This window comes from Phlebotomus papatasi, chromosome 3 (assembly GCF_024763615.1).
Source record: "Phlebotomus papatasi isolate M1 chromosome 3, Ppap_2.1, whole genome shotgun sequence".
NCBI classification, from domain to species: Eukaryota; Metazoa; Arthropoda; class Insecta; order Diptera; family Psychodidae; genus Phlebotomus; species Phlebotomus papatasi.
Window position 1 is genome coordinate 35393241 of NC_077224.1, and position 14290 is coordinate 35407530.

The window sequence follows — 14290 nt, forward strand, 5'->3', positions numbered from 1 at the left end:
TCACACAAGATGCTTGATGAATAAATGCAAACTTTTGCTTTCTTCATGCTTCATTTGTGATTATGCAAGCAACATACTCTTGTATTTTTCCCTTCTTTAACAACAGAGTCTGCACAATTTTCCAATTTGAAGATCGACAGACGGAAAAAGTGCATTATAAGCTCGAAAAATAGTGCTTCTGCACTTTTAAAAATATACCAAGGCAAAAAATTAATTGTTTATTTTTCCTTTTCACTATAACCAATTAATAACTCAAGATATCGGAGTTATTAATTGAAATTCCTTTTGAACATTGATAGATTCAAAATTCAATGGCAATAATTTTCAATGTATTAAATTTTTAGTATTATATCTTTTATTTTAAATCACGCAACACGATAAAATGTTAATATTATCTGAGTGAGAAGATAATGAGATAAATCGGAGAGTTTGAGGTATTTTTTGACATATTAATATATCGCATTTTATTAAATACCCTACGAAACATTATAATTATGATAAATTACTATATGTCTAACACTTTTCATCGTGAGAAATTGTTATAATATCTTCACCATGTTATTTGCCAATGCTTCCCCCCTCAGAGTATATTGAAGATAAAAAAAATCATTCTCAATTTTATTATGCTCTCTAAAGTAATCTCAAGCATGAGAAAACAAGACTTCTGACTCATTCAGGAAATTGTGCGCAAACGCCCTACATATTCTTTGAAATCAGCACAATTTGCATAAGATGACACAAGAATTCACCCTAAACATTTTATGAAAGCTATTAACAATGAAAATAATTAAAAATTTCAAAATGTTGAAGAGGGGACAAAAATTTAGAACATGTATGTAAAAAGAATTTAGGGTAAAGTGATATAATTTGGAATTAGTGTTACAAGTTGGACAATTCGCCGGTACAAGTTGGACATGGCTTTTTTCTTGATAAATACAGTACAACATTTGTGTTTAAGCACAAGGAACTAAATTATAAAACTAAAGCATTAAAAATATACAAATAAAAATGAAGTACTAAATTTATCAAGACAAAAAGCCCTGTCCAAATTGTACCATTGTCCAACTTATACCACTGTTCAACTTGTACCATTTTACCCTATGGAAAAAATATTAATTCTTTACGCGAAATAAGGCAATGACAACTGCGTGGTTATAGAACGGTCAAATTTCCGTTTTCTGAACTTTACCAGAATAAAAACAATTAAATTTCAAAATATCATAAACTCGAGGTTATGTGTTCATTATGTTTGTGCATTGTATAAAATTTCTTCAACAAAAAAGAAAGAAAAACAATAAACAAATTAATATTTTTAATGATCTAGAAGTACTGGTGATAAAATTTTCATTACTTTGAAATTAGCTCCTAATAGATTATGTAAAAAGAAAAAAATCTATTTAGGAGGTTCGGCGAAACGGGCGAAACACTATGAAACATGAGTCTTAACGATCACTGCATATATTAAGCTCTTTATATTAAATCCTTTCAAACTCCATTTATTTATAAAGTGTAACTATCTAAGAAGACAATTTGCCGCCCACAATTCATCTCAGGCAAGAAGATGAAGAAAAATATTATCAAAATCGACGCATTGTGCAAAAACTTTGCATGACTTTCCGTGAAACAATAAAAGCATAAAGTGTTATTCAATTTCAAGAGATAAAGCACGCACAATATGGTTATTTGTATCTCAAAACACAAAATAAAATTAAAGGGGTGGCACAGCGTCTCAGTCTTTGCGAAGTACTCCAATTCATGTCTTATAGATGATATATCTCAAAAGTAGTTTCACATAATTTACCGTTCACCGGTTCAAAACCGATTTGAACCTATTTATAAATCATGCAAAACATTGCGCAAAATATACCTCTGGAGTAATATAATTGAATTTCGAATAAAAATTAGTTATCGATTATGAATCGGTTTTTTACCGTTTCACTCTTGTTAGGAATTCCAAGACCCTTTCAACGAGCCCAAATATGATACAATTCGGTTGAGAAATACGCTCTCTGGAGCCTTTTTAATCTTTGTCCTTGAAAAACCGTTTTCAAGGATTTTCTTATAAGAACGAAAAGTCCACTTGAATAACCTTTAAAACATCTAAAAATGAAAAAAAATCGCACGACACATTTTTGACAATCCCAAAAAAAAATCATGGTTTTGGAGGGGTAGAGGGTGTGAGGAGAAAATCAGGGGCATATTAATGGTTCCAGGATCGATATTGGAAGGAGTAGAAGATCGCAAGTCTCTGTCTCTAATCGTTTGGCACAGACAGATAAACAGCCTAACTTCATTTCTAAGAAATCGTCTGAAACGCAAAGATATCTTGAAAAATGTGATTCCCGTGGGGAGGGGGTGGAAGGTGGAAATTCTGGGGGTGAAAAAATCTAGGGATTTTATAACTGCTCTTTCTGTGTAGTTCGCGCAGTAAATTGCATTTAAAACGTATAATTTAGGAGCTTCTGTATTTCACCTTCTTTAAGGCTAAGTCAAACATAACCTCACATATTTATATAAGTTCTTGTTCTTATTAAAGAACAATGTCCATAAAGTACAGATGAGTATTTCAAATGGTATTTAATTCACTATCTCTAAACTGATCTCAAAGACAGATAAGCTTGTTGGTAATTGGCATATTTTCGAATAAAAAAAAAGTTTAAGACCACAGAAAAAGATTCCCCCAGAAAAGCTGTGCAAGCCATTGTGAGAAGGCGTCGACCTCGAGGCAGACCTAGGACAAGGTGGCTGAATCAAATTCAGAATCTTGCCTTGGAACGCCTTGGGATCGAACCCGAACATCTTCCTGAAGTGGCGGAGGATCGACAAGCGTGGGCTGCTAATTTGGATGTCATGGGCCCGCGACCCCAATAGGGATAAGCGGTTGAAAATGATGATGATGAAATTTAGACTACATATGACCTCAATTTTTAAAATAAACTGCAGCCCTATTAACAGATCCATAAATTCGTTTTGTAAAGAGGTAACTGAAATAAAGAGATACAACCAACAAATCTGTATTTTTTTATAATAAAACCTTTAAATTTCCTATCGAAATAATAGGTATTTCTCTTATGAATTCTGTAACTTCTGATACAAATAAATTCACTTGGGTCTTAGCGGTAATTTATAAAACATAATTTGTTCTACATAACATTTGAAAGGCTAAAAATGTTTGGCTGTTTCCAACAAAACTTAGAATAGGGTAAGTGTGCCAAATTCCGGCCAGCTTGCAATTCCGGCCACCTTTTTTGGTCCTCGAATTTCCATGAATTTTTAGTTTTTACATAATCTAGAGATTATACAATGCAAAAGAATAACAAAAAATGTAGCTTCGACAAACGAGATGACGAGAAAAAGACATTAAAAGAATTCCCGAAGGGCAAGGAGCTATGAGTATGAAGGTGCCCGAAATAGGGCACCAAACCTATGTCTACATTTTTATTTATTTTAAAATGTATTAAGAATGATTTTAAAGTAAATAAAGACGATAAATTTTCTACAAGGTTCTAAGCGACACTTCTTAAGTACAAGGAATGAAAAGACTTTGAGACTTTGGCGCTTGAATGAAACTATTCCGAAATTTTGCACACTTACCCTAGAACTATTTCACTTCCATATAGAATATATTAGAACTATATGCACTGAAGATTTAAAGGAGTCAGGACCTCATTTTACGATATAAGATCTTATCTACTTACAAAGAATATTGTTAGCCCAGTTTCTTAACACAAAAAATAGCTCATAAAATAATTGAAGTACAAAACAAATAAATAAAAGAATAAAATACCAAAATTATTGTCGTTGTAAAAAAAGAATTGTTTTTATAAAACTGTTTTTAATATGAAATAATTCTATTATACTATTTTTTCACATGAATACAATTCACCTAAATTTTTGCCCCTGAGATAAAATATTTTAAATTCCAGAATAGAAAAAAAAACTAGCAAACACCTCTAAACCATGGACTTGATAAGAGCCGCATTAATCTTCAGGTTAAAATCCTTTTTGCCTCTGGCACTCTAATGATAGCAATATTTTACGACAACCTGCAGTGGTAGGATCGATAGAGAATTTTCTAGCAAACTCCGATAAGCGAAAATTGATAAGAAATTTCAATCGAACGCTTACATAACCACGAGCAGAATTCAGTCACTCCCAAAAAAAGAGCAGGTGACTGTAGAAAAAAAGTGGCACAGGAAGAACAGGGATGAGGGATAAAACTTACTTCCGGCCACAGCTCATGTTCCAGATTGACTTGGAATTCCTTCATAACCTCATGTTGGTCTACAGTTAAAATATCCATTTTTCTGTTATCCTTTCCGGCACTTTTTTCACACTGATAATCCTCGAAAAAAAAGTGGAACACTTGCAGAACTATTAATAGAGGACTATTTTCCTCCCCAGAGTTGGGAAAAGCACTCACGAAAATTGAACAGGAGAAAAAGCGACTTCGTGCACGAAGATATGAAAGAGAAATGGAAAATTCACTCTTTTTTTTTGTCTCTGTTGAAAGACAAATTTGCATCAAACTGGAAACCACACAGAGAGTCACGAAGCAACTGAAAGTGAAATGAAATTTCCCTCTTTTTCTCCCACTGGGTTCCTTCCTCCTCCGCCTCATTACCCTTCCTCAAGCTCTTCTTCACACCAAAACCATCATCATTTCTCCCACACTAACTCAATCATTTTACTCTATGGTGACGTATTCTTATCGGAGCTCTTTTTTTTTGGCACTTTGCGCCCCATAGAAGACAAAAATCCCCTCTCTGTGGTCTCCTGGACAAATCCTCCAATAGACATGCCAAAAAAAGACAGAAACCACAGTAAAAGAGACCAAAAATCAAAGATAATAGAAGAGATTAATTTTACAGAGGATTTATCAGTTCAACACAGACGCAAGTGTTGATAATTAGGAAAAAAAGAATGTATAAATCATAAAAAAATGTACAAATTGATAAGGGAATTATTCATCATACTCATGTTTTTGCTTTATCACTTCTTCTGAACTTGTACAATCACCCTTGCTTTTTCGCCCGTTTGGTTGAGACCACACCAAGTCATATTTAATTGACTATGGAAATTGAACGAAATGCAGAAGCCTAAGTAGTTCAAGATTATAGAGTAATCGATCAATTAATATTCTAACTAATATACCTGTATCCGTATCAGTGAAAACCTAAAAACAACAAGTAGCTACTTTAAGCTTTCCCGGAGATACTATCTAGAAAGCTCTCGCATTTTAATAATGAAGACACAAATAAATAAATTCACTAAAGTCAACCCATATGACCACTTGAAATTTAACATTTTCACTTTATTGATTCAAGGTGAATTTCACACTTTTCTCATTCGATATTCTTCACTATACTAAAATCCGAATTTTAATCAAGGTGGTCCATATAATTTCCAAAGAAAGATAAGCGACATTGAAAATGTAAAATATGTTAATCTGGAAATCTTGAGCATTTTTTTGCGAGGGAATTTAAAATTATAAATGCATTCAAAATATTCAATTTAGGCCAATTTTTAATCCTCCAATTTTGAGCAGTAAATTTAATGTAAACAAACATGAATTTTAATGCCAGACGAGGAATTCTGCAAGAAAATTACTAAAAAAAACAACTCTTTAAGAAAAATAATTTACGTCAATATACTATTATTTATTCTAACGAACTATAGGTGAACTGCTTGTAATTTGGGACAGCTTGTAATATTGGACACTTTGAGGTAGACACCACAAATAAATTTATTAAAATTATGGAATTTTCCTCCATTATTTAATGAGTAATGTATTCTAACTAAATATTTATTCGTTTTAGAAGATTACCACTAAATACGTTGAATTTTGAATATAATAATTTGAATTAAAATGCCTTAGTGGAAACTTTAGTGTGAGCAATACGAGAAATAAAACAGAACTTTTTGTGAGATATTATTAAATATTTATTGAATATTGTGTTATATTCATATTACTAATGATTTGTTAATTTGACATGAAGTAAGATTTGGCTTGTGAGTTACGTTTTTCATGTAAAAAATGGACAAATTTGTCAGAGATTAATCAATGAGATGATGCTTGCTATTTTGGACAGATGTCTTTTTCCTCGGAATTTTTAGTTTTTGTGATAACTAGTTTGAAAAAATGCCTGAAAAAACAAAAGAGCGTCATCACTATAAAATATATATACGTTATGCCCGGTTCATTACAGATTCATAACCTATAACAAATTTTTATACCAATTTCATTTATTCTTGAGGTGTGTTTTGGGCAATGTTTTGAGTTATTTATATTTGAGTTGTGAACCAGTAACGAACAAGTTATGAACTGATATGTAATTTTTGTCCGAAAATCAATTTTATTATCCCTAAAACTATTTTGGGGGATTTTTAAATGATTTATGAAACAGTTCAAGTTTGTTGAGAAACGGTAAACGATAAATATTAATGCAAAAGTACTTTTGAGGTATAGCATCTAAGTCACAAGTTCGAGCAATGCACAAAGCCCGGAACGCTTTGCCACCTCTTTATCTATGAATAAATTTCAAAACGTTAAAAAGATAAGCCTGAGCGGCCTGAACAGTCTCATACTGAGGAGCATATTACCTACAGATTAAGTAAAACATTATCCTTTGGGATAATGGAATTTGTGCTTGAGTATATTATTTTAGAAGCTCCAAAATGTCATTTAGGAAATGAAATTAGTAACTAAAATTAAAATTATAGATCTTATTGAAAATGGTCAAAAAAAAAACGAATGAGCAGTTAAAAGTTAAATTTGGTCAGTAATAAATTGAATTTTGTCAATAAAATATTACATTTTGGTAGGTAAAAACCATTATGAATTTCAAAATTTTGTTTAATTTATAAAATTAAAATCTAAGATACTAAAAAGTAAAATAAAGACTTTTTCATATTCCATTTGTCAAAACCTGCATGAAAATATCACTGTTATTGAAACTATAAATTAAATAGGGGAAACTGGGGCACCACCACACACTAATTTTTATTTCTAAACTACTTGGACTATCTCGACCATCTCGACCATTCCTTTAGTGGACAAGCATCCCTATAGTGCCTATAAATTCCTATAGGTCTTATCCTCTGAAGTCGAATATCTGATTAAAAAATCGCAGTGTTTGGTGGTACCCCGTGTTTGGTGGTGCCCCAGTTTCCCCTACTGTTCAACTTTGATTTTTCGGACTCTGGCATACGTTTTAGATCAGGAAAATTTCATGCAATTGAAATTCACATCGCTTTCTTTCTCAAACGACTTGTATGTCTATATCCCACTCTTCCGGACACTTTTTCTTATTTTGAACATCACACCAAATTCAATTTCGACTTGTCAGAATATAAGTCGAAATTATCGTTTTTTTTTTTTGCGAAATTCGTTTTTTTTTCGATTTTCGGGTACTTCTTGATACCCTCTAGCTTCCCTGTGAATATTATACCGGAAAGTTAATTATTCTCAAGATTTAAGATTTGTCTATGGGTCGGCTTAAACCTTTATCCTTGGTTGGATCAGTTGCAGTGAATGTGTATTAGTATCGACAGATCTCTTTATGTCGAACTCGTTTCTGTACTAGTCTCTCTGGTTTAGGCGGTTTATTGTCAATGCATTAGGCAGGCATTACTTTTTCATTCATTCACTGGAGTAATTCGATACGACTGCCAAAAAATCTGCAGCTGCCGAGTTTTAAACCCGAGACCTCACAGTCATAGAGACATTACTCTACCAACTGATCAACTGAGGCTCTTTTTCCCAAAGTATTAGGGCTTTCAAATCTTATAAATCCTATACTCAGCATGTAAAATCCCAGCTTAAAATCGTTCTCCTGTAAAGTTGGGCCATTCGCAACGTAATTCGTTTTATATTCTGAACCGTCGATTTAGTTCCATCTAATTTTAAGTGCGAAAGAATGAGATATGCAAAACATTTGAGAAATAAAAGGAATTTAATTTTGATTTCATGAAATTGTCCCGATCTAAAAAGTGTGTCGAAAATTATAAAGCAAATTTAATTTTTATTGTACGTTTATACAATGCCCTAAAATGTATCACCTCTTCAATGTTTGGTCATAAAATGATCAAATTAGTGTCCTCATAAATACATTTTAGTCATGTGATTGTCCAGAAATAGAACTTGATTTAATGCAAGTTAAATTATGATTAATATCCTTTCTCAGAACAATATGTAGATAATGCACATTCGAAGTTTTAGGCGATAACAGTACAAAAGCAATCCATCAAAAACCAACCCAAGGCAGCGGTATTCTTTAACGTAATACTAAGTTAAACTATTCTCTTTAGCAATGTCAACAAGGCAATGATCTGAGAGAATACTTGCATACAATGCAACGAAAATAGCATGTGAAAGAAAAATGTAAATATTTCTCAGTTTTACCCATTCTTCATCATCCTCTTTTGCTATCCAAAAGCCAACCCATTTTCTTTGCTTTTTATTGATTTCTCTTATAGGTTTATTTTAGGAAAATGCTTCTGACTCATTTCCATTTCATTATGTTCTAACCATTTAGAACTTGATGAAATGGAATGCGATGATTGGCAAATGTGCTGAATAAAAGGGTTGAATTTTCCACTGAAAATTTTAAAACGCACCCTTGCACTAAAATTCTTATCTCTATATCCTCACCCTAAAAGCAACATAATAAACCACACTTGTCCAACCATTTAGAAATTATCTTTATGTTGCTGTGCAAGGAAACAATTTAAGTATTGCACGATGGGGAAATTTTATTGATTTTCTTTTAACTTGTCGGATTTTCACGATAAACTATATATTTTACGATTGCAATATTTATTTTAGATATCATTTAAGAAAACCTTCCTCTTGACAATGTCGTAACAAACGTGCTTTTAAAATTTTAATCATAGCTAATGTTTTGCAGTTTGATTGCTGGAATTCTACAATCTCACGCTTTTGAGTTAATTCTGAGTCGAGAGCATAAACACTAATATTTCAAGATGTAGTATTCCGCAAAGTTCAAATGCTTTACCATCTCTTAAAAAAATACTGGAATAGCAAAACCTTTTCACGCGTAGAAAGTGTGATTAATTCCATAAAATTAATTTATATTTAAAATCAAAAATTATAATAACAAATGGCTCTTGTGTGACTATCAACTACTAAAATGATTTATTGAATCATATAAAATGAAAAGTAATTAAAAGGATTTGTGATTATTTGCACAGAAAAGCAAACTGAAAAAGCAGACACAAAAGAGTCTATCTCCCAAGAGTTTTCACAAAGTGGGAGGAACTCTTTTTTTCTCGCTCATCGACATCTTCAATGAAAATAGAAACTGTAATAATAACTGATAAGATTTATAACTCACTTCTGTGTATATTTTTCGCTTTTCTTTCACACTAGACTTTACAAAAATACATCCACTATATAATTTGTTGTGCAATGAATTTACCGGAAGCACTGAGATAAAAAAAAACTCCTCAAGAACTTCTGCATTATCGCTCTTAACTAAGTCATTGACTAAACAATGTTGAAAAAATATAAAATTAAGATAACATTTCACATTCTCAGAGTTTTAGTTTCTTTTTCAAAAGAATATTCAACCAGAACCGCATGAAAAACTCTCAAAACAGACTGATAACTATCAACAATACCTTGAAAATTAATTTTGTGTTCCAAAAAATGTTTGTCTTTTATCGAAAAAAAAAAACAAAAGACACAACACCGACTATTCCACTTCACTCCATGACTCTATCATGATTTTCTTGAAGAATAATCAACTAATACTTGAGGATAATTCATGTGAAAAATATCATTTGATAACAAAGTGAAGACATTGAAATCATCACGAGTGTTTTTCGATTAATTAATTATCAATCAATACAATTCGCGCTCCAATGATATGACTTTATATTTTTAGCATTCAACTGTGAAAATCTTGACTAATTGATACGATTTTCAACCTTTTCTACTTTATAACTTGTGGATGTAAACATAATTTCTCATTTAGCATTTCATCCATTTCATCTCATTTTACATCACACCAAATGCATGAAATAGGAGATGAAATAGAGGGATACTATTTCATTATTGGTATTTTAGTATTAAAATATGCCATTAAAACGATCATTTTTCACGCTCGTTATTTGCTTCTCAATCATTTCAAACTTATATGCATTTACTACGAAGAAATACCTCAACAATGAAGCAACTTTATGTGATTTTTGCCTTTTCTAGAGGGACATTTTATATGTGCATTTTAGCTTTTTTTTCTTAATGCTTTTCACTTGTAAGACAGCTAGTATAGAGAAAAAATCCTTGAACAGTTGTCCCCCTTCATTTACCTTAACTCATGAACATTCGGCATAATCTTATAGTATCCCATAGAGTTGAAAAACTATAGATTTATTTACTGCATTCACAATTCATACCCTCTTAATCCTTTATTCGGTCAATAGAACTCGCAACAAGTAATGTGTAAGATATAACCTCACAGGTCTAATACGGATAAAAGTAACCAATAAAAGCTTAAGTTTGGACGATCTGAATGTCCAAAAAACGCCATTACGCGAGAAGACGTCGAATGATATTATGATGAAAGACCCCAAAATTAAATTATGTGATCTAACTAAGATCACAAAAATCTGGCAATGTGTTCAACATCATAGGGTAGAATGGGGTAATTTTGAATGAAATCTAAATTGGAACTTTGAGATTTCCTCAGTTATTCAGACGTGCAAGCAAGCTCTACAATCACGAGCAGTTTTTCGTGGCCTATGCTCATTTGAAAAAGCAAAAAAATTGAAATTTAGATTCGGTTTAAAATTACCCCATTGCATTTTACTCCATTATGGATATCATGGATATGAACAAGCACTGCGTGTGATGAGTGCGTTTGCTTAGTTAGAACCACAAACGAATTTTTGTTGCGAATTTCCAGCAGAATTTCGCAATGTTTAGGGTAAGTGTGCCAAATTCCGGCCAGCTTGCAATTTCGGCCACCTTTTTTGTTCCTCGAATTTCCATGCACATTGAGATTTTACGTACTCCAGAGATTATACAATGCAAAAGAATAACAAAAAATGTAGCTTCGACAAACGAGATGACGGAAAAAAAATATTGGAATAATTCCCAAAGAGCAAGGAAGTATATGAATGAAGGTGGCCGAAATATGGCACCAAAGCTATGTCTACATTTTTATTCATTTTAAAATGTATTAAGAATTATTTTAGAGTAAATAAAGACGGTAAACTCTTTTCAAGGTTCCAAGCAACACTATTTCAGAAGAAAGAATAAAAAAAATCAATTTGTATTTAAAATATTACATTTCAAACTTGAGACTTTGACGCTTGCATGCAACTATGCCGAAATTTGGCACACTTACCCTACGTCGACGAAATTTTTGAGCGATTCATGATCATAGAATGAAACATGGATCCGTTTCTATGCAACAGTCAAAACAATGAAATTTATCGAGACAAAGTGCTTCAAAGCTCCTAAAAACGCAACAGTTGATCAGAAAGGTTCTGGCTGAAATAAACAAGCGAATTTAAATACCTTAGTGGACCTAGGGTCGGAGGAACGTCTGTTCGACAGGGAACCCCTATTGACACTTTTGTCAAAATGTTGAAAATTATTTAATGTATCTTAGTAAAATATAAGTAATATAGCGTTTTTTTCTGTAATATACCTTTTACTATAAACAGAGATGTTCAAATTTCGTATCCCAAATGGTACAGAGTAGGGTGTCAATAGGTGCTGACACGAGTTCTTAAAGTGTCAATAGACGTTCCTTTCACCCTACTCCTTCATCGTTAATTACATCGTTAATAGGATTTATGCTGGTCTCTGAACCATTATATTCTCTATACCTAACCGCTAGCAAGTTCTACCTTTTTCTAAACCTCATCTCATAGCTCAAACTGAGACCTATTTTGGAGAGCTTCCAATTGGAAAACCCAGTTGGATTTTCCAGTTGGAAAGTCGTGTAACGCGCTATCAACTTACAACGAACTTATATTGAAAAATATAACCGTCTTTGGGTAAAACATATTTTCTCGTTTCACTTATTTCAGGCGTTTTAATCTACCTACCAATCCCTTAGCTAAATAAAAGAATATGCCTATAATTGTAAAATTTTACTCCATAAAAGAGCTTCATTATCATGATCATCAATCTCGGTATTTTGCAACTCTAAAGATCGTGTTATTAATTTCCCTCTCTTGCCTTTGACTTGAGTAAATGACGATAAATTATTCAAATCGTGCACTCGGATCAAATTCACTGAAGGACAGTTCAAAAACAATTCTGGCAAACGGATTGAATTTTCATGTTACACAAGCATCGCATATTTTCGTTTGAGAAAATGCTGTTTTATGTCTTATATATGTTGCTTAAAAGAAATCATCATTCACTGGAGGAAGAAAGATTTTCACGAAAATTTTTCCACATTTCCTCGCATGAATGCAATTTCAATTTCTCACGCATTGCACATCTCACTGGCCTTTTGCATAATCAACACACAATTAGAAAATTAACAAAAAGAGCATAAAAGACATGAAACGTTTTGATCTCTTAACTTGACTCCGCATGGTCTTCATAATCAGAGGAGGAATACAAAAAATGTAAATATTATTGTATGTGAACGAGGAGTGAAGTAAAAAAAAAGTCCATAATATCGACTGAGTAACTGGTTTAAGAGTGTGCTGGAGTAAAAGAGTCGCTGAATGAAAAAAAAATGAGCATAAACTCTATTAAATACCCACTTCTATGCCAAAGAGATTATTCTCTACGAAAAAAAATAAAGATTATATAGAGAAGAAAATCACAGATTAATCTACGCCTGAAAAAATTCACATGCAGCACGAATATAGCAAACGAGTTTCTTCAAATCCACCAACAATAAAAATTTCAGAGTGACATTGAGAAAAAGAATTTTTTTTTTCAGCTGAATTTTCAACTTGAGATCTTCATTCGAAAATCCAAAATTGTTAGAAACTCCCACAATTTTCTCAGGTCACAGAAGAAGAAAGGAATGACACCGTGGCTAATTCATCGTCGCCACGTACTTTATTGCTATTTTTGCCTCTTCCTCTTGACCAATTTAAAGTAATTATATTTTCTCTGGATCTCCCCCACCTCCTCCTTTAACCATCTCTCACATTCTATAAATGAAGAAATCTCTTGATTTTATTTATAATTGTTACTTTTTACATCACTCGCTCTTCATTTTTTTGATGAATGGGACGTATTCATGAAGTGTCTGTCTTCTTCAATTATTTGTACTCTGTGTCTCCTCATATTTTTTTTTCTTAGATACTCTGTGAGATTCTCACAATAAAGTCATGTGCGTAAATTGCAATTAACTCAGTTTTCATATTACACATTGACTCTTTTATTAATCACAGTAAAAAATCAAGTTTGATTGTGTGGTCTTGCACAATTTTATTGCTCTTACTTACAAGATAGGGCAATATATTGTCTCAAATCTGAGATATTTACATATGTTGATCCCACATACACCACCCCCTCATCCCATAAACAAACTTTAGTATAATAAAAGAAATATATGGTGATTTGCAAGAAATTTAGTAATTAGTAACCTTTGCAGCTTCGTACAGTTGCACCTTAAAAATAGATTTTTTTTCTATTTTAATAAATTACTATAAGCCATGGCCATATATTCTAATAGCTTGCCTTATACCTTATATTTTCTGAAAATATTGGCAACCTAAGCATTTTTGCCTGTTCAAGAAGTGAAAATGAAAAATGGTTCTAATATTATAATTTTTTATCTGTAATATTTTACTTATTTTTAATATTCAAGTATTTTTTCGAAAAAAAACAACTGTTACAAGTTATAGAGTGTTTGTTAGGATTAATATTTACCGTAAAAATCATTTGCTCAAAGAGGGCTGTTTTTGTAGGTGGTGGGAAATTCATAAACATTACAACCTTGGTAGCTTGGGAAAATCAAACTTTAGAAGCTTTGTAAAAGTATCAGTCAAAACTATTGACCACCGGCTTTGGGGATGTCACATTATTTTGACTTTGAGAAACATTCTACAAGCCGCTCTAGAATATTTGACCCATCTAGAGATTTCATAAATTCACAAGAAAATTTGAATATTAAACATTTTTCGCGAAAAACTCGAAGAAAAATATGCACTTCCCCAGCAATACAGTAGACTTTCTCTCAATCGGGCATATGGAGCAAAATGTCATCCAAATTATCGGTAGATTTGAGCGTCAAAATCATTGTAAATTCCACAAAGGGCGCTCAATTATAAAGAATCATGATAA

At 32.2% G+C, this 14290-nt stretch overlaps 1 protein-coding gene across 2 annotated transcripts in view; it reads right to left on the minus strand.

Moving 5' to 3' along the window:
- Positions 1-14290, minus strand: part of LOC129805436 (plastin-1) — a 38747-nt gene that overhangs the window by 18770 nt on the left and 5687 nt on the right. Inside the window, exon 1 of one of the 2 annotated variants that reach the window (XM_055853330.1) lies at positions 4226-4808. The exons of the other annotated variant lie outside the window; for it this stretch is intronic. Coding sequence (XP_055709305.1) covers positions 4226-4621 — 396 coding nt within the window. The 5' untranslated portion in view covers positions 4622-4808. Of the gene's footprint in view, positions 1-4225; positions 4809-14290 lie in introns of those variants that run through there. 2 annotated transcript variants of the gene reach the window in all.